Here is a 27,410-nt window from a genome sequence, read left to right as displayed (position 1 = left end):
TCATTTTTAATGATTTAATGATTTTAATGATTTATCCCAAATCACTCCAGAATAAAAGCAGAACCAATGGAAACAGAATCAGAACCCCTTGAAAATGCAGTTACTCTAGATGCATACAAATAAACGAACAACAATCAGAAGTTGAATCTTAGGTCTGCTAACTGGAACGTAAGTCATAATTTAAGAGAATATTCTGGACAACTGAGGTATAAAGATTATATTTATTCTAAGTCTAGAGACTTTCTCAACTGTAGAAGTATGGATGCACCTGACTTCAGCGATCCAGATTCGTGACTAGGTGGGGTTGAAAAAAATGTCTGCATGGGGGTGGGGCGACGCCTGGGTGGCCCAGTGAGTGAAAGCCTCTGCCTTCAGCTCAGGTCATGATCCCAGGGTCCTGAGATCAAGCCCCGCACAGAGAGCCTGCTTCCCCCTCTCTCTTTGCCTGCCTCTCCGCCTGCTTGTGATCTCTGTCAAATAAATAAAATCTTAAAAAAAAAATGTCTGCACGTCCTCTGATAATTACAGCATTTAGACTGAAGTTAATCAGATCCTGTTTGCTATTAATTTTCCTTATAATTGATAAAAATGCTGCCTATAAAAGTTAGTAGACACATTTTCAGTGCATTCATATTTTAAAATGAAATAGAGAAAATGAACTTGATTTTGAAAAATCAGGTTTATTTGTAGTTACTCTCTTTAATAACTGTATTTTTGCTCTGGGGAACGTACAAGAATAGACAACGCTGCTCTAACATTTATTGAAACGGGTGCTTTTCATACTAATGCAAACAGCTAAGACTCTTCTTCCTACCCTAACCATCTCTTCTTGACTAATAAAGAATTCTCACTGCATCGGAACGAAGACTCAGGAGCGCTCAGAGGGCTCTGGGAGGACCGGCCAGAGTCGGTCAGTAGGTTCCCCTCTTCTAATTAGGGAACTGGAACAGGAAGTCTCGTTCTAAATATCAGAAGCCAAGTCTATATATTAGAAAAATAAAGAGAGGGAATATAACAAACTGCTTCAAAATACATGACTGAGGGGTGAACTGGCTTGGGCTTCCACGTGCTGGTGGCTTCCAGGAGAAATCTTCTTTGGGGTTTAATCTTCAGGTTCGTACCTGCAAAGAGATGAAAATTCCGTTAAGACCATAAATAATAACATGATACTCTTTGTGGCTGTCATTGCTCCCCCGTGAGTTGACCCGCCAGCTCTCCAGCGACCACCCCAGTCACAGTGCATTTTTCACTTAGAATCACTACAGGGGGAAGTCAGAGACCGCCACGGCACCATGCGGGGCACCCCAGTGGGGACGAAGGACCAGAGAAGTGCAAGGCCACCTTCGGACTCCGAGTCTCTGGAGCTGGCATTTAGACCCAGGACAGCTGAGGACAGCAGAGACTCCGTAATGATCTGAGTCGTCGGACGGTCACAAAGTGCTGATGGGGCGACGCGAGGGCGAGGTTAACAGACCCCCCTCCTCTACAGACGAAGTGGATCTGCGATTTACTTCCTCGCTCTGTTCCCCCCGGAGCCCTGATTAAGGTAAGAGGGCCGCGGAGTTTCCGGAGCAAACCGCAGAGGACAGACACGAGCCCCAGGAGCGGAGCACACGTGGGCCGAAAGGGCTGGGGTTGAGCTGTGACTGTGTGGCGGGGGCGCGGCCGCAGGGTCCCCGCTCTGGGAGCTGAGCTCCAGTAACGGCACACGTCCCTCCCCGTCCCAGGGCAGCGCATGGTTAGGGACCCGGTGCTCCGTGGCGCGTGGGGCTCTAAGCCAGGCTGGCAAGGGCACCCACTTGCAGGGACTGCATTCTCAAGCACCTGAACTGTTGCTGAGGGCGGGCACAGGACGACCAGGCCTTAGGCTCCTGAGGACATTCCCGAGGAGAAATGCCCAAGGATACCCTGGAAGCTTGCTGGGTTTCCTTTCTGCTGTCCTGCTTAAAGGAATGCATTGCCAAGGGTAGCCCGGTGTAGCCATGTGTGTGCATGTGCATGTGAGTCTAAAGTCCCTCAGAACCTCCACCGAAGCCCTCAAGGACAGTGTGGACGGCCTGGCCAGACCTCCTCTGCGTTCCTCAAATACAGGCTTCTAGACTAGGGGACACCAGGCACCCCCGGCCTGGCCTCTCTGGACACAAACTGAGACTTAGTGACAAACACACAGCGATCCGGCGGTGAGACAAAACCAAGAGGCGCACGGGATCTGCAAGGCTTACTTGGCCAGTCTTCGCCTCAGGTCTTTGATTTGGTCATTCTTCTTGGTGAGCATCTCTTTCATGTTTCGGTAAGCTGCTGTTTGTTGGAATTTCTTCTCTAATTCCTGCACAGTGAAAAGCATCGGTCTGTTACTACGAAGCGGAGATGGAGAGAAATAACACATCTCATAAACATGTATGCTTTAGCTCTAATTCTACCAATACTTTTATATTATTTTCGAATTTCTTTTTAGAATATACTTACGTAAAATTAAGGCTGCAAATTTTAAAAATACATTCCTCCCAAGAAAACCGCAACATTGTTAGCATGGAACTAAGGACAATGAGAAATCTGTTTGAAACGGTAAACTAATTCTCAGGTGAAATACGCATGCTCTTTCCCCAGAATCCCAACATGGTATCAGTATTCTAGGAGGAGGATTTTTCGTTCAGTTACATTTTAGCTCCCATATGCTTAAGAGTCTCATCCCTAAACTGAAGAACACGGTTCTCTACATATTTCATAGAAATTAAAAACAAGGGGTAGAATCCTTTCAAGAGAAGTCAGCCATCTCTGTGCTGGGCTGCAGGGGGCCGGGCAACACGGAGGTGCCGCGCTGCTCACATAAGCTATCCGTGGCTGAGTCTCTGACCATTCCAAAGGAAGGAGTGGCAATTTTCTATTATCATAGATATCTTAGTGCCAAACACAGAAGGATCTCAATGCCCGGAAATGATCATTTTCGAACATGTATTGGCCAATACCCTGAGAAAAGGTAAGGAAAATCTATGGCTGGCCTCCAGTGTGGGTCCCTCGGTGACACCCCTGTTCCTCAGCAAGGTAGACGCACGCAGACAAACCTGACCTTTTCAGCCATGCTCAGCTGCTCCTGAACCCTGAGTAGGTCGTGCTTGGCGGTCGCCAGATTCTCCTCCAGGGACTTCTGGTTTTCTGTCTTGTCGTTAAGTGTCTTCTGAAACTCACTCTTCAAAGCAGCTACTGTGTTCTCCAAGTCATTCAGGTCTTGGGCTTTTATAAAATCCTATGAAAGATATACACACTGACATAATTTCATGTTGACATCTCAGTTGGTGACTGTTGTACAACAGTGATTTGGTGTTGTGATAGGAATGTTGTGTGTGTGTGTGTGTGTGTGTGTGTTGGCCCCCAGATTCCCCGGCCCCCCACCAGCCTGGGTAAGCTCCTGCTCCTAGAGGGTCGCCGGTGGGCCCAGCTCACCCTCGGCCCCCGTGAACCTGGCGGACACTCAGTGGTCACTCAACTCCAGACATGTAAAATATCATTTACAAATGGCTGGAATTCCAAAGAGGAACAGGAGAGAGGTGCGATCCTAAGTCTAACAAGTTGTGTGTCCCCGGATAGGGAAGGCAAACACGTTTCATTTTTGAAAAGTCAGGTTAAAAAAAAAAATCCTGGTGAAGAATTTTGAATGATACAGATGGAAAAATAATAAACTTACAGAGTTTATATCAAAAATTTAATCTATGTCTTAGTCACTATTTACATTAAAATATGAGAGCCTAATCAATGCTTACTGATTATATGACTTGCTAAATTTATAAGATCTTAAGGTTTTTTTTTTTTTTTGTATTAATGTGACAGGCATGTTTGTACACTCTGTCAGCTGGATCTTGTCTTTGACTAGATAAATTTGTAACAGAAAAAAGCTGCATTACTAAACAGGAAAATGGTCTCTAATTGCTAAACGTGAAGGAGAAGCAGTATTACCAACAAAATTCCTCACTCATTTTTGAAATCTGGTCTTTTAAAAAGATTTTACTTCATCACAGCTAGTGAAAGCATGTACACATTTTGCTTTTGCTAAAGTCTGAAAAGTAAAATTGGAACAAAGTCCAAAATGGCTTTAAAAACAAATTCATTATCTAAAAATGTTTGTAACAGTTTTACTTTTGAGAAATTAGAAAGCCATTCTGAAGTATGTAGCTCTGTGTTTTATAAATCTATGGTCCTTTAAATAGCATTGAAAACCATATTTATTTTCCTTTTTTTTAGTCATCTAAGAATTATCTTCCTATTTTATTAATTTTTTTTAGTATTCCTATTTTAAAATCTCTACAGACGAAATGATGTCATGTCTGAGATCTGCTTCAAAAAAACATGGTGGGAGGGGAGAAGGTAAATGGGGAACCAGACTGGCCAAGCCCTGGTGATCAGTAAAGCCGAGTGACAAGTACAGGGCGTGTCTTGTCCTGGTCCCCCTACTGTTCTGTATGTTTGAATTTTTCCATAAAAAAGTGTAACAAGAGGGATGCCTGGCTGGCTCCGTCAGTTAAGCGTCTGCCTTCGGCTCAGGTCATGATCTCAGGGTCCTGGGATCAAGCCCCACTCAGGCTCCCAGCTCAGTGAGGAGTCTGCTTCTCCCTCTCCTGCTGCTCCTCCCCCAATTTGAGCTCACTGGCTCTCTGACAAATAAATAAAATCTTAAAAATTAAAAAAAAACCTGTTAACAATAGAAGTCTAGCAAAGTCAGTCTGGGGAGTGTTTAGCAGACACTGGCAAGGATAGTACAACCACGGGAAAAGCCAGAGCCACCCTGCAAAGCCACTTACATGGCCTGGGGACAGGAAGTCTGTTCCAGCATCTGGTGCCGATGGGAAGGCCATGGGAGACAGAACTTTGTCTGTGCGAACTTCCCACAGCGGGAGCGAGCCTCACTGACCCACCCGAGACAGGCCTGGAGACCCAGCCCTGTGTTTCAGCGCATCACACGAGCCCCGCCAGACATGGGGGATGTGAAGATGCAGACCCCGTAAATTCATTCTCTTTTGTCATACTCACCCAAGGCCGACTTCACTACTAATGAGTTCTGTATAACAAAACCAAATACACATCCAATGAACTAAAAAGTCTTTCTTTCTTCCCCTCCTTTTCCCCCATTGTAAGTGCAATGTCAAGGTAAAAGGGGGAGGAACTTAAAACAACTTCAGCATATCTGTGTGCTAGGGGGCTCTGGGGACATGGGGAACATGTGAGCTGTGTCCCTGCCCTGGCGACACCCCTCACCCCAGCCTTTCCTGGACGGGGGTGTCCCGAGGCAGGACAACAGTGGCACCCTTCTCAGAGAGTGGAAGGGAAGGGCCATAACAAACAGTAACTAAGACTTCTTCTTTTTAAGTAGCTCCATGCCCTTGTGGAGCCCACTGTGCAGCCCAAGGCAAGGCTTGAACTCATGACCCTGAGATCAAGACCTGAGCGAGATCAAGAGTCGGACGCCCAACTGAGCCACCCAGGCGCCCCTCAACACTTCATATTAAGTTCGTAACTTTATTCTACTTGAAAAATGTGAAAAAGAAAGCTAAAAGTTATTACACCTTTTTAAAAAAATTAAAGTATAATTGATACGCAATGCCCTATCATTTTCAGGTGACCAACACAGGGACCCCCATGATCAGTGCAGTGATCCACTGTCACAAAGTTATTACAGTATTACTGCCTACCTTTAAAACTTCTCTCACCTTTTGATTTCCCTGATCGAGCTGTAAATCCTGCAGTGCTCTTTCTAGCCTTGACTTCTCATCTAATGCATGTGTTGCCTATAATCAGATTTAAACAACACACATTCAATATTCAGCCTGTAGGCAATGCTTCCAATATTTTTGTCAAAGTACTTCTCAGTTACCTGCATTTCAATGGTCTTCAGCCTTGACTTCAATTTCTCGTTCTCTTCTTGAAGTCTGGAAATTTCCTTTGTGGGTAAATTCAGGTTTATTATTATTTTTTATTTTTTAAAAAAGATTTTATTTATTTATTTGACAGACAGAGATCACAAGTAGGCAGAGAGGCAGACAGAGAGAGAGGAGGAAGCAGGCTCCCTGCTGAGCAGAGAGCCTGATGCGGGGCTTGACCCCAGGACCCTGGGATCATGACCTGAGCCGAAGGCAGAGGCTCAACCCACTGAGCCACCCAGGAGCCCCAATTCAGGTTTATTATTTTGACTGTGGTATTTTTAATACTTGAAAGTGTTTCACCTCAAAATTGAATTGCAAACTTTAAGTTTGTTTGTTTATTTATTTGCTTGGCAGATAGAGAGAGAGAAAGATCACAAGTAAGCAGAGAGGCAGGCAGAGGCAGAGGCAGAGGGGGAAGCAGGCTCCCCATTGAGCAGAGAGCCCAATGTGGGGCTCGATCCCAGGACCCTGGGATCATGACCTGAGCCGAAGGCGGCCACTTAACCGACTGAGCCACCCAGGAGCCCCCAAAATTAAGTTGAAATTCTAGAAGAGCTCGAACACCTGCGTGTTCTGGTCACTGGCGTGATTCTCGTCCCACCCAGCCCACTGGTCTCCCCACCGGGGCGTCACCTGCGGCTCTAAGCCTCTTCCCCGGTCTCTCAGGCTCCCTTCAGGCCTCTGTCCTCAGCCCTCTCGTCCCACCTCTCACCAGCTGATCCTGCCACTCTTGCGTCTTTTCCCAGCTGACACAGCCCGCCACAGGTACTTATCCTAAAACACAGTCTCTATCAGTGCCACGCTCTGCCCAAGACCCTAGATGCCTCTGCCTGACCTGAGGCCTCAGGCCTTTGCTTCAAGCAGCTCCACCACGAGAGTCCGCTGTGAGCCCAGTCCCCTGCCTCCCTGAGCTCCAACACACACCTCGGCCCTGTCAGAGAGCGCGGACTCTGTGCCAAGTCACAGCACTCTTCTTTCTGCCTCTCCCAGCTGCCCACGCCACCGCCCTGCCTGCCATGCCCCCGTTCTTCCCTCTGACAATTTCATCCGTCTTCAGCCTTCAGCCCAGCTCAGGGACCACCTCCCCCCGAAGTCTGTCCTCTGCTGCTCACATCCACGTGAACTGTGTCTTCTCAGCCACCCTGGGCACATGGGTAGCAATCTCGCTTCCAGAAATTAATTCTCCCTGCTCAATGAAACGATAAGGTTTTTGAGGACAAAAGACTCCGTATTATACTGCTTTTTATCTAATAACATCTGGCACAATGTTGAGAATACAGGAGCCATGACAAATACTTGTACACTGGTAGTTAACTTTTATAACCCTCCTAATTCAAAACCCCATCCCTGCTATTGTAGATCATAAACTTCAAATGTCCATTAATAAAACGCTGTCCAAATGCCATGCCCTTCGTGTCACACAAAATGATGAAATTAAGAGCTGCTTCAGACTTTCTGGAATGTGAGTGCCCTCTTCTGGCCCATGGCACCACGAAGCAGAACGACTACAGTGGACTGATGACCCTCAGTGGACCGCGGCCCGAATCCGCCACCTCCTCCCTCCAGGTGCAGGCCGTGAGAGGGCCGAGGGAGAGGGTCTGGCTTTCTTGCCACGAGGACATTACCTTGTTCAGGAGTTCCGTGCTTCCGCCCTCATTAAGTGGAGCGAGTTTGGGCTTCATGGTCTCTACGATGCGCTGACACAAAATACAGAAATCAAACCAAAATCACATGTAATCACTCAACACTTGCACATTCTAAGCAAAAAACACTGTAAAAACATATCCATGGGGGTGCCAACTCCACAGGGCAGGGGTTTTTGTAGGTCTGGTTCTCTGCTACACCCCAGTGACAAGGACAGTGCCTGCCCTGCAGTGCCCCAAACAGATTAGGGATGTGAGGGAACCTGTCCTCCCCAAATCCTTTTAAATAAATTCAGATGGAAGGGAAAGGAGGGAAGAAAGGCAGGATGGAAGGTGCTGGAAACCAGAGCAGATACAGACGCCAGCCTCTAAGGACAGGAGTTTTAACATGTGGGGCTTGAAAGAGACTTCTGCCTGAACCCGCGTCGGGGAAAACGGTCACGTGTGGCTACGCCACGGGTGAGGAGTAACTTGCCGCAAATACTGTGGCCGTTCAACGATACGCATTAAAAACAGGTGAATCCACACCCTCCGCCCCAGACATTTCTTAGCCAGAATTATGTTCCAAGTGAATCACTGGAAAATTGTGTTTTACGTGTCTGTTCATGGGCTCATGTCAGTACCGTTTCCCTCACTCGGACACCAGGGAGCGTTTGCGGGGCGCCCGCCCGACGCCGTGTGAGGTGGTCACTGCAAACAATGACAATGTTTAAAAAGAGAAGCAGGTCAAGAGTCACGGCGAGGATTGTGTCCACTTAACAGATGGGGAAAACAGGGCTCAGTGACGGAGGCAACCTGTTCAAGGTCACCTGGGGGGAGAGACAGGGCCAGGACCAACGCCTGTGCTGAGCGTCAACCCAGTGAAGAGGTTATAGGGCGGGGAGTAAGATGGACTGTAGGGATTCTGTGTGTGTGTGTGTGTGTGTGTGTGTGTGACAGAGAGAGCACACACAAGTGAGCAAGAGGAGACTGAAGCAGGTTTCCAGAGTTCCTTCCAAAGTGTTCCTTTTTTTTTTGCCTGAAAATACAAGGCAACCTGTGAGGTTTGCTCTTGGAACTGAAGGCTCTTCCTTGATGGTTTTCACTTTCACCCCTGACTGCTCTGTGCAACTTCAGGATTTGAAATACCGGCTGTTCAGAAATGAACTCAGAATGACCAAAAATTACCTTTTTATTGGAAGATGTAAATTCTGCTTTTTCAAATTCTGCAACTTGTTCCAATAATTCTCTTGAAGGTAAAAACAAATATGAAAAAAAAAAAAAGTTCATTTAGACTAGATCTGGACCACACACCCAGAAAAATAAAATCACTGGTCCCGATCTACTACAACAGGGCAGAAGGACAGAGCACCATGAAGGAAACTTTACCATATCCAAAACAGTTACTAATGGCCAGGAATCCAAACCACATGGACCAAACTGGAATATTCCAGCATGCTGCACCTAAGAGACCACTCGGTGACCAGATGCTTCGCTGCTGCTCCCCGCAGACTTTCTCACACGCCAGTCTTAAGAAGCGGCAAAGGCGTTCGCTAACTTTTGAGATCCTGCCTGGGCCCCTCCTACCCTAACTGCAGGTACAGATGTGGGTACCTGTTTTCAAGTTCAGAGATATCGGTCTGTAGCTTGAGGTATCACTTCTCAGCCTGAGAGAAGAGCTGCCGCAGGAGCAGGACGTTGGTGTGGGCTGTGTTGATGAGCTCAGACTCCACCTCGCTGTAGACCACAGCCTGCAGCCCGCTCAGGACCTCGGAGACTTCGTCTATGGTGAAGGTCTCCTCCACCAGCCTGAAAAACAGCCACAGTCCCAGGCTTCAGGAGAAACAACCCAGACTGTTTACCAAATACAACAAAATTAAGAAACCCACATTCACGTCATCGGAAGGGTTCAAGGGTTATAGTGGAAATCTCTCTGGGAACGATCTTCTTTCTTAATAAGACACACTAAAAATAATTCAAGCTCAGTTAGTTTTCTTCTAAGCTCGGGTAATCTTTGAGGTCTACTTTAATGATCATGCAGTGGACGAGCACATCCTCTAATACGAGGTCCATAGTCGCAAACAGTCCCCCAAACGTTCACGTTTTTCTTTAGTTTTTCAGTTTAAAATTTTTTCTACTTTAATCTCTGCTAAAATTAGTCTTAGCCCATTTAGTGGTTTCAAAAGTCATCTGGAAGATGTTGTTTCTCTTTTCTTTCTATTATTTGTTTAGCATTTCAATAATTGTATGAACTACCCACATGAGAGTAAACGAGTGTAAGAAAATCAGTGGTCAATTACATGTTGCTTCTCTTAGCATCTAGGCCCCAATGAAAAAGAAACCGACTTCTCTTAGTTAAAGCTCCTCTGAGAATGATAATTACTATGTGATTTCACTCATACGGGGAGTTTAAGAAACAAAACAGAGGATCGCAGTGGAAGAGAGGAAAAAATAAAACAAGATGGAATCAGAGAGGCAAAGAGGGAGACAAACCATAATGGACTCTTAATCACAGGAAACAAACTGAAGGTAGCTGGAGGGGTGAGGGGTGAGGGAGGGGGTAGTTGGGTGATGGGGATTAAGGCGGGCTCATGATGTAATGACCACTGGGGGTTATGTGCAACTGATGAATCACTGACCTCTACCTCTGGAACTAATAGTACAACATGTTAATTAATTGAATTAAAAAAAAACAAACAAACTCCTCTGAGCACTGACCACCCATCACATCACCAGTAGCATTAAACCTACTCTTGCACAGAGAGTGTTTGGGTTTGGAGGGAAGTTCAGAGTCCAGAGTGCTAACCATTACACTATGGAACCTGGGAGGGAAGTTCAGAGCCATGTTCTTCAATCCCCTCACTTTACAGACGGGAGCGCAGGCTCGGGGGTGGTATGCTGCTGGTCCTGCGGGGAGTGGGGTGACTCAGCCCCACAATCATTTCCAGCAATCTCAGTTAACATGCCTGACAGCTGAATCCTGAGAAAGCAACTGCACGTGGCTCCTACTTCCAAGGGAAGTTCAGCAGTAAAAGGCCTCTCCCCTCCCCGCCTACCTCCACCAAGTCTCACCCCACCCTGCCCTGCCCCCAGTTCTGACCCACTTCTAGCTGCTCAGGAAATAAGAAGCAAGGCCCCCAGCCCCAGTTTTTCTTCCTCACTTCCAGAAGGACATAATGAAGACAGGGGCCACAACGTCTTACCAGAGTTAGACTATACCCAAGTGAACAGTATTCGATTTACCATTCTTGAGCGTTTCATTTAGCCTGATTTTAACCAGTCTAAAAAAACCCAAAACTTTAACTATTTTTGATGAAAGTCTTTATTCAATATATTAACGATCTTCCTATATTCTTTAATGGAACATACCAAATCTGCTTCAACTTTTTTTTGCAACCCAAGTTCATGACTTTGAACAATTAAGGTACTCGATGTATAAAGTGAGTACTGAAGTACTTCTTCTGGCTCATAGCTGGGCCAGTGAACCTGCTGCTTTCATCAGCTGGGGGTTAGGAAACCAGCCGACCATATTATATTCGGTAACGGCCTAGAGCTGACACTGTCTATTACGGAGTGCGGAGCACGGCTTTGTGACACTCAGCACTCACACTTGGGGAGTTTTAGGAACAGAGAAGGCCTCACATGGAGGCCTTGTGCATTTCCACCTCATCAGTCATTTAACTGTGCCAAAGTCTGACCCCCAAGTAGTCGTATGTCTCTTTATTACTTAGTCCTTTTCTTTCGTTGATTCCCCTGTTTTTCTCTAGATCAAACATGCATTTTCTACGGACTTCATTATATTCCATGATGGGTTCAACCCAACTAGTTATCATCTACTAATAATTTCTGTTAGTTAATGGTTTTTCAGGGTCTTCTGCTATTTTATCCCCTTCTAATTCTTCAGTATGAACTATGTAGGGGTTTTCTTGCTAACTGTCATGGCTTACGACTCTAATCCTTTCATTAATAACTCCGGTAATTCAAGTTCTGGGATCTTTAATACAGCAAGGCGATCACTAACCTACATGCATTTCACTACTTCCTGAGGGCTCTTCTGAAACTTTGCAATCTCGTAATTATAACGGGTGTATATCTAGTAATAGATTCCTCCCACCACGACCCGCTTTCTTGAATTTCACTTATCCACAAGGCGTGGTGTAGCTACTCTCAGTGAGTAACTGATCACAGTCATCCCAGCCACGGTCTGTATGGTCTCTGCTACAGCATCCCCACTACGGCACCCAGAAAGGGTCCTGTTTCCCTCTGGGTTTCCTTCAAGTCCTCTGATACCTGCTCTCCTTGAGGTCTTGGAAGCAGGAATCTACAGTTTTGAGTCTCAGGCCTCTTTTTGAACGAGCAAAACGCATGTAATTGATAACTTCATTTTGATGGTGCTCGTTTAGGCCCAACTCTGCCTAAAAGAGAGAGAAGTAATTGTTAGTCTTGAAGATGTGTCGAAGGAGCCAACAATGAACATATATACAAGATATCCAGGTGTAGCGATTGCTAGATGTCCACCAAATTTTTTTCTTTTTAAAGATTTTATTTGTTTATTTGACAGACAGAGATCACAAGTAGATGGAGAGGCAGGCAGAGATAGAGAGAGAGGGAAGCAGGCTCCCTGCTGAGCAGAGAGCCCGATGCGGGACTTGATCCCAGGACCCTGAGATCATGACCTGAGCCGAAGGCAGCGGCTTAACCCACTGAGCCACCCAGGTTCCCACCAAATTTTGTTCTTTGCTTCTTCCTGGGTAAATGGCCGCCCAACTAGGTGATGCTTCCCGGCTCTTCCCGCAGCCAGGTCTGGCCACGTGACTACTGCTCAGTAACCGATGTGAGCAGAAGAGACATGGGCCATCTTCAAAGCCTGAGCCTTATGATGTGGGCATGTCTTTGTCATACATATTTCTCTGGAGGGGTCAGGCAAATAGCAGGATGAAAGAGACCGGCATTCCTGATTTTGTGGAGGAGCACTGACCTACAGACCTCAGATAACTAGTGAGATGGCTGTTAAGTGAGCAGAATACACTTCTGCATTCTTTAAGCCACTGTTTTTGTTTTTGGTGGTTTTTTTTTTAAATATTTACTACACCAACTTAACCTTACCCTAGCTAATAGAGCTTTAAAAAATGTATTTGGTTTCGAAACAGACAGTAATTGGGTCTTTATTTTAAACCAAGAGAGAGTCTGACAACTATGAGCTAGAGATCAATGTAGTTTTCATTTTATAGCTATGCTGAAAAGGACATCATGCCATTGAACATATAATGCAGGGACTAAATGAGTCAGCAATGATCTTTATTTTAGGAATAATGATCTATCATTTATCATAGCCTTCCTACGGGAGACTAAGATCTAACTTCCAAGCCTTTTTCAGGCTTGTCACTGTGGACACACAGGGAAGGGATGCCTCCAACACCAAGGCTAACAATCAGGCATGATCTCCTTCAACTCCCAAGTCGCTCACGGTGGCCCTTCTGCAGCCACACACCTCCTCTCTGCAGACTCGATTTCCTTAGGACATATGTCTCTAAAGGCCAGGACCCTGCCCACCCTGTTCCCCGAGGTAACCCCGTCCCCAGTACTAAGCACAGTGCCTCCAAGCAATAGATATGTGCCAACAGATGAACTTAAAAGCGTTCTTCCTTTTGAAGGTCACTTCTTCATCAGGCCTTAGTTGGTTCTCTTTCAGACTCCTGGAGGACTTGATTAACCAACTATTTCCCCCCTCTCAACATTCTACAGGTTTCTTTTTCCTTCAGACTATGGGGAAGACTATATATACAAACTTTATTCATGCTTAAAAAAAAACCTCAAAACCTAAAACCTGAGAATCCCTATAGCTACCCTTGCATTTCTCCATACCCTTTCTACTGTTGCTATCCCCATGCTATCCCCTAGTCCTTAAACCCATATGCTGCTCAAATTGCTTTTGTAAAGCTCACTAGCAACTTGTTTTATTTTTATGAGCACCTGGGAGCTTTTACTTATTTTTTTAACTTGAGTACAGCTGACCCACAATGTTAAATTCATTTCATTGCTGATGTATTTCAGTGACCCATTTCAATGGTGCCCCAACTCTGGTTTCAGCCCTTTTTCTGAACACTGGGCACTGCTCTAAGTAGGGCAGCTATTTAAGCTGACATCCTATAACCGCTGGAAGGATGAATGTATATATTTTAGCACACGGAACAACTAGCCTCTTCTGAACAGGTCAAAACAAAAGAAGAATCATTCAAGTGTACTGGGCTGTCAAGTGGACGGTGTGGACTCTCTAATGACGCTCTCACACCGGAAAGCCAGATTCCACCACGTTCTCCCTCCTCAACTCGTTATCATACATGACTGTTCATGCCGCCAAATGGTGTGCCTGCGTGTGTCTTTAAAAACTTGGGGAGTTTTAGGAACAGAGAAGCCTGCCCTGCGCCTTCTTGGGTGTTGGAATCTGCAGGAGACCTTTCCCTCCAGCTCCCTCGAGGTGTGACCTGGGCCACTGGTCCCAGGCGGGAGCGAGGAAGGACGCGGCGCCACGCGACGGAGAGAGGCTGCTCGTCTGCAGGAGGGGCTGCGGCCGAGGTTAACTGAACTCTGGGGACCAGCCGGGAGGCCCGTGAGCGGGCTCAAGCAGCCACGCCCTCCCTCGGCCCCGCTCCGCATCTCTTCCGCGCGCTGTGGCTCCCGGCCGGCTACTCACCATGGCGGCGGCAAGAGTCACAGACCAGAGGAGCCCGAGAGGCCAGGCGGAGCCCCGCCAAGCCCCGGGTCGCCGCCGGTGGTTGGGCCGCAGAAGATGCGGAGGGAGGGCAACTTGTTTAGAAGCCTCCGGTTGCTAATGGGAACGGAGGCACGTGACCCTCAGTGCTGCACTTTTATTGGCCCTCACGATCACGCGACAGGAAGTACAGTGTAACCGGCCCACCGCCGCATGCGCACTGGTTTCCAGAGCAGGAAGTCCCTCCTATCTGCGCCACGCCGACTTTGGGACGCGGCCCCGTAGCCGATGGTAACCGGAGAGGAGAGGCGGCCTGGACCCTCACGTTCAGGGGCGCTCTGGCGCGTCGGAGTTTGGGTTGTCCGGAAGGGCTGTCCCTCCCTTCCCGGGCTTGGTGACGACGCCGGTTGGGGCTTGAAGGGCTGACTCGCCGACTTCTTAGTGGTCTCAGGGGGCCTGGGCGTGGGTGGCCGGACTGGTTCCTCTCCAAGGCCGGCAGCTCCTGCTCTGCCTGGTGCCACGATAGACTTTTGAATGGCTGTCTGCCCGCCCCGCTCTCCCCGCCCCCTTACAGTCTTGCTTTATCCTTAAAAATTAAACGCCACGGGTTCCTGGATGGCTCAGTTATTAAGCATCTGCCTTTGGCTCAGGTCATGATCCCAGGACTCAGCCCCAAATCGGGCTCCCTGCTCAGCGGGAAGCCTGCTTCTCCCTGTCCCACTACCCCTGCTTGTGTTCCCTCTCTCGCTGTGTCTCTGTCTGTCGAATAAATAGGTAAATAAATATTAAAAACAAAATGTGAGTTCGTGAAAGAGCAGTCAAATTATTATACCCAGAATCATCAGGGAAGCTTGATGAACAAATGCTTCCTGGGCCTCACCCCTCCAGAAATTCTGAATCAGGAAGTCTAGCTTGGGTGTTTGGAATCTGCAGTTTTTATCACACACCAGGAGGGATAGGGAGCACTCTTTAAGAAACACTGTCCTAAGTCATCAGGGAAATGCAAATCGAACCACAATGAGATAACACCTTAACACCTGTCAGAATGGCTAGACTCAGAAGTAAGTGTTGGGGAAGATGTGAAGAAAGAGAACCCTCGTGCACTCGGGGTGAGAACATAAATTTGTACAGTCACAGGAAGAAACAGTATGGAAGTTACTCAAAAGTTGAAAACAGAACTATATGAGCCAGTAATTCTACTACTGGGTATTTACCCAAAGAAAACGAAAGCACTGAGAAAGACACATGCACTCCTATGTTTATTGTAGCATTGTACGACAGTCAAGATATAGAAGCAACCCAAGTGTCCACCAAAGATGAATGGATAAAGAAGATGTGTACTGGGTGCCTGGGTGGCTCAGTGGGTTAAAGCTTCTGCCTTTGGCTCAGATCATGATCCCAGGGTCCTGGGATCGAGCCCTGCATCGGGCTTTCTGATTGGCAGGGAGCCTGATTCCTCCTCCTCTCTCTCTCTGCCTGCCTCTGTGCCTACTTGTGATTTCTCTCTGTCAAATAAACAAATAAAATCTTTAAAAAAAAAAAGAATATGTGTATACACACACACACAATGTGGAATATTATGCATCCATAAAAATGATAAGATTTTGCTACTTGGGACAACATGGATAGACTTGGAGGGTATTATGTATGCTGAGTGAAATAAGCCACAAAAGAAAGACAAATATTGCATGTTATTACTCATATGTGGAATTAGAGGGAAAAAAATTTCTAACTCATAGAAACAGAATAGAAAGGCGATTGCCAGGGGCTTGGAGTGGGGGAAATAAGATGCTGGCAAAAAGGTACAATCTTTCATTTATAAAATGAGTAAGTTCTGAGGATCTCATGCATAATGTGATTGTTGATGATAACACTGTGTTGGATAGTTAAAATTCATTGGGAGTAGAGTTTAAGTGTTCTCATAAATTTAGTATATGTGCTGCCGAAGCGAGCACTGTTCTCATAAATTTAAAAAAAGTAAATATGTGAGGTGATGAGGAAATGGCCAACTTAATGAACTCAAAGAGGGGAATCCTTTTACAATGTATTTCTTAGAATTTTCTTTGTCAATTTTATATAAAAAGAAAAGCAGGAGAGAAGGGAGGGAGGAAGGAAGGAGATTGTCCTAGAAGAGGCAAATGTGCAGGGTGAAACAGATTATTGCAAGTGCCAGGAGCTCGGGGCTGGGTGGGTGAAAGCCACTGAGGGGGTGTTTCAGCAGACTCAGAAGCATGAGCCAGACACACTGAGGAGGGAATGAATAAGCTAAAAAGTGAGCTTGGCATGACAGGAAATAATAAAGAAAGGAGCAAATAGGAAATAAATGGGAAGTAAATAGGAAGGAGCACAGAGTGGGGAAGTTCCTGAGAATCTGGGAAACTTAAAACTCAGGAGAAGCTATCTGGCATGAGTTAGTCCCGACTCAAGGATAGATAAGCCAACTTAGATCATGCTTTTGGCTTTGTGTTGATTTTGGCCACTACACAGTGCTACTTAAAGAGGGTCACAACTGGGATCTAAAAGTCTAGAAAGGACGTCACAGTCCCCGTTCTGCCCGATTCATTAATGGATGGGGAGATTGAGAGCCACGGCCACGTGTCCAGGTCCTTGGAGGCTAGGCAGAGGCATCTGAAGTCGGAGTGTGTGATGAAACCAAGTTTTCAGGAGAAAAACCAGAAAGTAGGTGTGAAGTCTTCTGGTATGGGGGACATTAAATCATATTCTGGTTTCGAGAATTTCATTTTTCTTTTCGTTTCTTGCCACCTTCCTTTACGCACCAGGCTTAGGAGTTGTCCCAAGACGCAAGTTCGGTGCTTTAAAAAATAAACTTGAAACTTCCATTGCTAGAACAAAGTGGGAGCAGATATATCCTATGGAATGTATGAAGGGATGACATCTTTAGAAAAAGAGGTGCGACAATGAACAAGGTTTATTGAATTAAATGGCCAATATGGTACAATGGAAATAATCAAAATGGGTAAGTTTCAACTCAGACAAACTAAGAGCTAGGAGGAAATAGTATTTTCCGACGCAGAAAGACAGCTCAGAAAAGTAAAGGGTCTTGCCCAGTAGGAGTGAGAGTGGAGTCAGTTCTAGAATCCAAATCTCATGATCACTGGTGAGAGTTTCTCAACCATTTAATCCTACCCAAATATAGGTGCCCTGGCTTTCTCTTTCAGTTTTAGCTCCACTCCTGTGAACGTGGGGCACCTTAACTTCTGTTTGAGGGAACTTATGGGTGTCCCGTGGCTGTTGAAAAGCAGGGGACAAAGGTGTAGATTTCCCATTTTCATGAGGCTTGGCAAAGTCTTGGGGCACAGTCAGGAATCCTTCACTTAAATGATTAAGGGTTGCTATCCATGCAGTTACCCATGGAAGGAATTTGAGCCTGAGGGACAAGAAGAACAGAGGGCACGGTGTCCCTGCGTGTAACGTGGGGCACCCTCAGGCATGGAAGGATGTTCTGGAGTTATTGGGTTGGCCACCCCACTTCACCATTGTCTCCCAGGGGCATCCTGGCAGTGCTCTTGTCTCCCTACAAGGTCCATACATCAAGGTCTCAATACCTACCACCTGCAACATGACCCACTCCAAACTCAGTTAAATGTCTGCTTTATCACACCATCTCTCACATTTCTGTTGTGTTTTTTGAATTTGATAATGGTCGCCATTGCTTAGTGCCCATGATGGGCTAGCCAGACCCCAGGGCAATAGTTCAGCTTCACAATCTCTGGCTCTTTCTTACTACAGTGGACATTCATGAGTTCACAAAGAGGGAAGGTCACTTTACTGGCTACGGTGGATGCAAGATAAAGAACAAGTTTCATAACCACTCTTATGACATTTAGGTGAAGTTATCAGTTTGCGTATCGAAGGAAACTTAAGTGTATTTTCCCACGGGCAAACTCCTGTCTGTGCTTACTAAGTGTTATTAATGCCGGGAGACGAAAAGAGTGGGTAGATCATGCAAATATGTCATTCATCGGTATGTTTGGGGCTTGGGGATTTTTCGAGTTGCTCTGCAAACCTGCATCGGGTAGTTGTTTTAATTAAAAATTCCTTTTTAATCTAAAGTTTTCTGAACCAAGGGGGTTATAATAATCACGATAAGCCCATCTACCCAGCTGGGTTGATTGTTGTTACATAAGCTGTCTAAATAGTGTCAGCAAATATGAACACGGATTTTTGGCCTTCAGCTGATGAATTTGGCTCATGAAGAGGCTGAACTTGTGCTTTGAGCTATTTCCTAACTTGGCTTGATTAGCAAGGCAAACAGTACGAGCTGCAGGGGAGAACATCTCTGCCCTACCTTAATAGCAAGCTTCGTAGTCTCACACTTAAAAAAAAATTGCTGTGACCATTTAAAAATTCTGTGTGTGTGTATGTGTGTGTGTGTGTGTGTGTAAATCTGGAAGGAGTAGGTAGGAGGCGTGAAAAGGAGGCCATTATATACTTTTTAGCCTAGCTGAAGATAAATAAATCAAAGACCAACTCTGTCTCTTCAGATGTTTAGGAAGGGAGACACTCGTGGGTTCATAGGTTATTAGTCCTAACATGGGCACCACCAACTCCAGGGCTTTTGCAATCCACACTGGGCAAAAGGAGGAAAGGGAAGGTCATTGTGCCCTTTTAGCAGTGCTGACAGATTTAGCTGGCCCGCCACTATTTACAGAGCCCACCCCCACCCCTGCCATGTGCGCTAGTTTTTGTGGCTGTGATAGAATCTGACAAGAGATACGGGGGATTCAGAGCTACAGAGCTTTGGTTAAGGTCAGGATGGGGTGGGGGTTGTTGCCAAATAACGGAGGAAGGGTTTGGTAAAACATGGTACAGGTGGTATATAGAAAAGGCAAAAATCTTTTGTTTTTTTTTTTAAAGATTTTATTTATTTATTGGACAGACAGAGATCACAAGTAGGCAGAGAGGCAGGCAGAGAGAGAGAGGAGGAAGCAGGCTCCCCGCTGAGTAGAGAGCCCGATACGGGGCTTGATCCCAGGACCCTGGGGTCAATCCCAGGACCCTGGGATCATGACCTGAGCCGAAGGCAGAGGCTTTAACCCACCGAGCCACCCAGGTGCCCCAAGAAAAGGCAAAAATCTTGAAGGCATGGTAGGGAAGGGGAATGTTGGAGAAACCCTGAGCCAGTGAGGGAATGGTTTGGGGAAAATCATTGTGGGGGGTTCTCTGGAGTCTTTGGAGTATGGCTCTGGCATGTAACACCCCAAGAGTCCTCTGATTTCCCCAGCCCTACCCGGTTACAACTGAGAAAGTAGCCAAGACTTTAAAGAAAGGAAGAAGCCAGGATTGGAAGGGTCTTTATAGGAGCTATAAATTATGGCAGCTCAGTGGGTCTCTGGTGGGCAAGAGATTACTTCCGGTTCTTCTGTTATTTACTGCCTCAGTGGCTTGGTTGCAGAATGCTCCAGTGACCGGCGGGGTATTGGCGGGTGCTGATGAATTCGCTCAGAGAAATCACTATCATATGCATTGAAAGAGGTCAGGCAAGGAGGTGGTTCACCATAAAATACTACAACTCCCTTTAAGCTTATGTAGATGACAGCAACTTCTTAGCCCAAATGATAGATCTGTTTCAGTGATTATGTCCATGTATTCAAACACCCCAAAGGAAATAAAACGCCTGACCCATCAAAAAGGGAAGTCTAAAAGCGTTAGGAACCGATGGCGGGCAATGCCTTCTTGTGAAGTATGAAAAGTATGTAAATATGAGGATGTGGCCCGAATCCTCATTTCACACCCTTACACGAACATAGCTGTGTGTGTTAGATCTACGGGCTCAGGCCTCATCTCCGGCGATTTCCCCTGGAAACCTGGGGAACACAGTGTGGGGAAGAGAATGGTGAGCCAGATGGGATTTGTCCTTTTCAAGTACAGGTGGGGAAGAAATATGGCATAGGGGAAGCTTCATAAAATCATCCACAAACCAATCTGTGAGGGGTAACTTTGAACATCTGACTCACATAGGCTTGATACCTTTATGATTAGATTGGAGATAAAAGGTCCCCAACTGTTCTTATCTGACAAAATCTGGTCTTGTTTTTAAAAAAAGTGAGATGTGAGCCTAAACCCGACCACGACAACAACTTCAGTATCTCCCTGTATAGGACAGAAACAAGTTTGCATTTGAAGAAATTCAAAGTATGGATTTCTGTATTTGATTCTGCGTGAGAGAAACCATGAAAATCATGGAGGGTTTTTTTTTTTTTTTAAACTAGGATCTCTGCTTGTATCCACATAAGAAAGTTCTGTCTCTGTATTGAGAGATTGTCCAGATGCTCGATGTGCTTTGTAAAGACTTAGCATTTACAGTATTGTGATGATTTGCTTCTCTAAAATGGATCTATACATTTAAGCCATCCACACTGTGAGTCATTTTAGCTGTCATTTGTTGCGTACTTGCTGTGGGCCAGTAACAAACGCTTCCTGTTTAAAATGCAATATTTTGGGGGCGCCTGGGTGGCTCAGTGGGTTAAGCCTCTGCCTTCGGCTCAGGTCATGATCTCAGGGTCCTGGGATCGAGCCCCGCATTGAGCTCTCTGCTCAGCAGGGAGCCTGCTTCTCCCTCCCCTGAACCCCCGCCTGCCTTTCTACCTCTCTGTCAAATTAATAAATAAAATCTTTTAAAAAATGCAATATTTCATTGACTCATGAGTTAAATACTATGATTACTCTCATTCCTGAAGGGACAAAAGAGAGGCTTAGGCAGTGTAGGTAACTTCTGCAAGGTTGTGGGGCTGGTTGGTGGAGGAGCTGGGACATGGATGAATGAATGTGTGGCCAGGAGCAGGGGCCCCCAGCCCTCCTCCAGAATGGACGGTTTCAACTGTCTCACTTCACACATCCGGGCAACAGGGCCAGAGCGAGCAACCAGGACACCTGCACTTGGAAGCTCTGGGTGGACTGTCCCTTCCTTCCATCTAAATTCTGATGCCCCGATTCCTAAACCCCTTGATCCCCATTCAATCATTTCGGGGTCCCTAAAGTGCTCATTGGCTATCCTAATCAACTCTTGTCCCCTTACCCCACCCCCGCTCCCCCGCTTCCTCTGTGCCCCGTAGAATATACATGCCATTATCTGATGACCTTAGAGCAGCAGATTTTTCCCTCGAACACTACTCGTCCAAGAGGGAGCTTCCTCCTTGGTAGGACAGGTGTGACACAGTCATCTATCAACCCCTAGACCTAGGCCTCCCTCAACCAGCTTTTGCCTCCAGGGACCTCTCCACTGCCTGTCTCCCATCAACCACCTTCCACCCACCTCGGGATCATTCCTCCGTTCAGGCACATTCCCTGAGGCCCATGATATCTGGCTCCAGCCTGTCTTGCCGTCCCTGGTCCTGATTTGTGAGCTGCCGGCTGGTGGCCTTTGACCCGATGTCATCTTAGCAACTGCTCTGAGTCCCCCAGAGAACCGTCCCTCTGTGATCATCACCCGCCGCCTGCACGCCGGCTCCAGTTCTGTCACTGGCCCCCCGGCCTCGCCTCAGCCCCAAGGGTGACCCATCTGTGATCTCTTTTTTTTTTTTTTAGATTTTATTTATTCCGCAGAAAGAGTGAGAGAGCGCCAGCAGGAGGGGAGCAGTAGAGGGAGAGGGAGAAGCAGGCTTTCTGCTGAGCAGGGAGCCCAGTGTGGGACTCGATTCCAGGAGCCTGGGGTCATGACCTGAGCCCCAGGCACGCCACCTCCTGTGATCTTTTCGCCCTTCGGCTTTTTTCTGCCCTCTCGTCCCTCCTCCTTGACTTTCTTCTCTCGGTCCCCGCTCTAAAGCTCCAAGTCATGACTCAAGCATGAGAAGTTTCTTTCGCTCAGCTACTGACTCACTGTTAACACCAACCCGAGTGATTCCAACGGGAAGTTCATCTAGGCTCCTTGCCCCCCTCCCCCGCCATGTCCTCTGGGCAGTACAGCTGCTTAGACATTTTGGGTCAGCTCCTATGCCTCTTCATCCAAGGGGCCGGCCCTTAAAGTTTTCCTCGTCCTCAAATATTCTGCCATCTCTCCCTCTTCAGTCCCAACAGATGATTTCCCCTCCTACTTTTCCAGAAGGGTCAACTCTCCCGATGTCTCTGTGTTCCTGTTCAAAGTGAGTTCCTTCATCAATGAGTGAGGAACTATGTGAGGATTATTAACACTCAGTATTGCCTAGGATACGAGGGAAAAAAAAAAACATTAAAAACAAAAGACTTTTCGGTAAGAGGATACAATAGTATGGCCTTTTTTTTTTTTTTTTTTTCGAGAGGGCAAACTGGAAATTACTACCAAAACTGGAAATTACTATCAAAACTGAAAATGCACACGCCCTTTGACCCAGTGATTTGCCTTCCCTCCTAAGTGTTTAAGAAAAAACAAGAGCACAAAGATGTGTGTACGAAGATGTTTACTGTGGTTTTGATGTGGTAACAATCTTGAGGTAGGTGTGAATGTTTCTCTTTTGGCCCAATGACCAAATAAATGATGCTATAGGAAAGTGGGCTCTTTCTGCAGCTGTCACAAAGCAGGAGGAAGAAGCCACGCCCAGCAGCATGGAAAGATATCCACAATACACAACAAAATGAAAAAACTGAGCTGGAGAAGGAGAGTCATGGGGGGAGCCCACTTGCTTGTAAATGCACAGACAGACAAACTCAGAAAGGTAAAGAGATTCCCCTTTCTATGCTCGAATGCAGAGAGGGCGATAGAATGATGGCAGGCGTTTGGGCGTGGCTGACCTCTGCCTGATACACACCTGTCATTTGGATTTTGTGATTATGAGGGCATTACTTGTATAATCCAATGGTCAAAGAGGAAATAAAATCGCAGCCCGTACAAACACAGTCTTTGCCACATCTGCCATTGTTTTAGCGCTCATCACAACCAAGGCCCCCTCCTTCGAAGGCCCAGGCCTCTTTCCTCTTCCCTTTCAGTCCGCAATCTCAGGTCAGAAATTTCAGGTCACCAAGAGCGCCGGATAGAGATCGCCTAAAGGAACATGCCCTTTCTTTTTTATTCTTCGCTACAAACGTTGTTGCTAATGTTTAGATGTTTTCACGTTGGTTGGTGCCCTCGGCGGTGAGCTTTCTCCCCTGCTCTCCAGATGGTCCCCGGAACAGCCCTAGGGTCTCCCACACTGGAGGTGAGGAGGGTGGAACCCAAGGGAGGACTCTACTGGCCCTGGGCTGATTGTTGCATGACCTTGTTCGTGACCTCTCTGAGAAGGAATGTCAAATTTCTGTCTGATTTGAATTAGGTTCACTGAGCAGGTCTCGTTCAGATATTTTATAGCAAAATTAAACAAGAAGTTGGCATATATCTTTGGATACAAAGATGTATCTTATGGGAATATTATAACCATTAGGGTCCTTTCCTTTCCTTTTCTTTCTTTTTTTTTTTTTTTTAACTGCCTTATGGAGGGTCTTTTATGGGAAGGGTGTATTTCAATTTTGGTGTGACTTACTTTAAGAGCAATGATGATCAATCAGGATTTATTATTGTCGGCCTTTTTCCAGAAACAGAAGACATACTTAGGTGATGTTTGTCAAGTTTCACAGTGGCCACACAGAGAATCTAACATCCTATCTTCTAGAAACCCCTGTACTTCTTCTCCTGGCTTCACTGGTTCTTGGAGGATCTCCTGCCCAAAGCTAAGCAGGATCCTCTTCTCATGGCCCCGGCCATCCCCTTCTGCTACCCTGAGGGAGACCCAGATCCATCAATGATCCCTTCATTTCTTTTTTTTTTTTTTTTTTGTAAGCTCCTATACCTTCATTCTCTTCCTCTCTCTTTGACCTTTCCACTGTTGAAAATCAGGCTCGCATCTCCTCCCTGTTAAAAACAGACCAAAACAATGACAACCAACTGAAAACCCACCCTTTCCTTTATCAAACTTTACCTAGCGTTGGCTGCCCTAACTTGTTCCTTCAGGTTATTGCCGCGCTGCAGGGGGGCCTCCCTGCGGACTGCGCACGCCTCACCTGTCAATCACCCCTTGGTCTGGCTTTCCCCCTCTCCTCCCTCCTGACACAGACTTCCCACCAAACCCTCAAATGATCCCCTCCTTCCTGAGACGGATGCCTCATCTGGCGGCTTTGAGACCTTCACCGTGAAACCATGTCCTCCTCGTTGACATGGCCGTTGGCTTGCTTGGCTGGCATGGTTGGTTCCTCTTCTGCTCACCTCTGACTAGCAGTGTGCCTTGGACCTCTGTCCTCATCAGCTTTGTCTTCCCACTGTACCCTCCCTGTGTATGTCATTCCACTCCTTCCCTGGGTTTCATCTGTCCTATCTGAGGATGACCATGAACCCTTCCCCATCAGCCCCTGCTTGTCACTTGTGTCCTCAACTCATCATTCCAAGAGCGGACAGCCTTCAAAGTGATGGGTGAATGACAGGATATACCTGCTTACATTTTTACCTCGTGCCAAGGAGATAACTTTCTAATATCCCTACTATCTTTCCTATCCTTTGTTAAAGTCACCATCACACGTCATATTTTGTAAACTCTACCCGTATGCTATATATATACACCATAGAAGTAAAAAAATATATATTTTTAAAGTCACCTCAATGAAATCTTTTCCAGATCTGGAGAGAACGAGGATACTGACACTACTTCTTCGAAAGAGCCGTTGTTTAGATCCAAAGGAAAAGCCGAGGGAACTTCGTTAAATCCTATTTTATCTCACCATCAGAAGTTCTTGTAATGCTATCATTAAAAAAAAAAATTCTAAGAATTGTTGATTTGAGCCTTGAGGTCGAATATGGTTTTCTATGGGATGTTTACTACAGACACCGATGTTTGTTCACTCCGAGTTGTAAACTGTGGTTTTCAGATGAGGTTGATTGACTTCGTCATCCCTGAGATGAACCCACCAACTACGAACTATGAGCTGCCAGGACGCTCCCTGAGAAACAGGGACACAGGTGGGAATCCTGCTCCTCATAGAGATTTGCAGGGACAAATAAACAGTACTCTAACAGAAAGCCAAACTGAAAGACAACACACAGAATCTTGCCTCTGGGGACTGATTCAACATGCAGGGCAGAAATGAGAACTGATCTCTTCCTGTGCTATTTTTCTAAATTTTTATTTAAATGCCGGTTAGTTAACATACAGTTTAATATTAGTTTCAGATGTCTTCCTGTATTTTAGAAGAATATGCTGTGCAGGAAGAATTTTTAATTTTTTGATTAACCTGCAAGTCAGGTATATATATATATATATATATTTTTTTTTTACTCCAGTCACCCCCATCAGAAGGACGTGTGACTCAGGCCCCTGGTTTATGCGAATACTTTCATCTTGCACTGACAAAAGACACCAAGAGGCTGAGTTCTCCTTCCCAAATGGCAACACTGGTAATGAATGGATGAATGTGGTTCTTTCAAAGAACATTACGTGGGATACTGATTAAATAGTGTGCAGGACTGAAATAAAATTCACTTCCTTTTTGAGAAATAAGAATGTGTGAAAGAATGAAATCTTGCCATTTGCAATGACAAAGGTGGGGGTAGAGAGAATAACGCTAAGGGAAGAAGGGCAAACAGCATATGATTTCACTCCTATGTGGTATTTAAGAAACGAAGCAGATGAACATGGCTGGTGGTTGGCAAATCATAACGCAGATTCTTTCCCATGGGGAACAAACTCAGAGTTGTTGGTGGGGAATGGGCTGTAGGGGCGATGGGCATTCAAGAGGACGCTTGTTGTGCTGAGCCCTGGGGTGTTGTAAGAAAGTGATGAATCACTAAATTCTGCACCTGAGACTAATATTAGCTTGTATGTTACCTAAGTGGAATTGAAATAAACACTTGAAAAAAAGAAAAGAATTTGGGAAACCTGACACGGAATGACATACGAATTGTATGTTAATCACAGAATACGGTGCCAAGAGTCTCCAAGGATCAGGACACGATGAACAGACACTCTTATTTTAGGACGAGAAAATAAAGATTCAGTGTAGATTTAAAAATTTGCACCTACAAGTAAGAATTTATATGAGAAATTACACCAAGAATGAAAGATAAGTGTGTGTCTGTGTGTGTATGCGTGTGTGTGTGTGCATATATATGTGTGTGTATGTATGTGTCTCTATAGATGTGTGTACGTGTTGTGTATGAATGTGTGTGTGACTGTGTGTGGGTGTGAGTGTATGGGTGTGTATGCTTCTGCACTGTATGTGTCATATATGAATGTGTAGGGGGTTTGTCTACATGTGTATGAGTGTGTGTGTTGTGTATGGATGTGTGTGTGTGTTGCATATAGGTGTTTGTGTGCATGCATATGTGAATATGTGTGTATGCTGTGCATGAATGTATTGGAGAGTGTGTGTGTGTGTGTTAGTGGGGACGAGCAGAAGGGAAAAGGAAAGGACTTTGGAACCCTAAAATAAATCAGATGGTGGATGAGCATTTATCAGAATCTTATCTTAATACCTGCCTTTTGTAGGTAAGGAACATAGTCGCATTAGTGATCATAAATAATCTACTTTTCTGATTATAGAGCTGTGGAGTTCTCTTTGGTAGGCAAAGGTTTTCTGTGCCTCGGATTAATCTTTTATTATTTTAGATTTTGGCAGCTATCTCCAGGTCAGGCTCCAATTCTGTAAAAAAAACCACTCTGCAACATTCAAAGCAAGTGGAACACATGAGCAATTTTGGAAATGGGCCACAAAGGCCAGACACAACTCCTGGGGTGCAAGGGGGTCTTCGGGGTGCAGGGAAGCCTGAGCTTTCATCTGTTCTCATAGATGCCGTTTCTCTGTTCGTCTCTCCTTCGGGTGGATTTCTTCCGGGTCTTTTACTAGGGATAATTTTAGAGAGAAAAGTAACTCTCTTTACCACAGGGTCCAAGCACACTGGCCTCGCAGGAGGGTACCGAGGCTGGAGAGGCCGACACCCCTTCTGGGAAACCAGAGGGAGTCCAAGGGGAGCATTTATTCCAAACCACTTAATCTCAGTACAGATACCACTTGTGGGTAATACAGTTATTTTGAAAGAATGCAAAGAAGCAAAAAGGGAAAAAAAAAAAAAAAACCCTTTATAGCGCAAACCTTCAGAGGGCAAAAGTTCAAGGGAGGATTTATTTTTAATGTTAAAAGGGAAGACAGATCATGAGTGAATTCGAGAGCACTGGTAAAAATGCGAAAGCTCAGAAAGCCCAGAAGGGC

General features: G+C 45.9%; 1 protein-coding gene across 1 annotated transcript; it reads right to left on the bottom strand.

The window, feature by feature from the left end:
* Positions 1-660: 660 nt before the first annotated feature.
* LZTFL1 (leucine zipper transcription factor like 1) lies at positions 661-14,377 on the bottom strand. Its single transcript, XM_044253734.1, is given in 10 exon segments — positions 661-1,121; positions 2,223-2,326; positions 3,068-3,244; positions 5,700-5,777; positions 5,864-5,929; positions 7,538-7,609; positions 8,723-8,783; positions 9,149-9,343; positions 11,825-11,949; positions 14,229-14,377. Coding segments are annotated over 10 exon segments (900 nt in total). The 5' UTR covers positions 14,232-14,377; the 3' UTR covers positions 661-1,102.
* Positions 14,378-27,410: the final 13,033 nt, after the last annotated feature.

This window comes from Neovison vison, chromosome 6 (genome assembly GCF_020171115.1).
Source record: "Neovison vison isolate M4711 chromosome 6, ASM_NN_V1, whole genome shotgun sequence".
Classification (NCBI taxonomy): domain Eukaryota; kingdom Metazoa; phylum Chordata; class Mammalia; order Carnivora; family Mustelidae; genus Neogale; species Neogale vison.
This window is presented reverse-complemented; position numbering and strand designations above follow the sequence as displayed.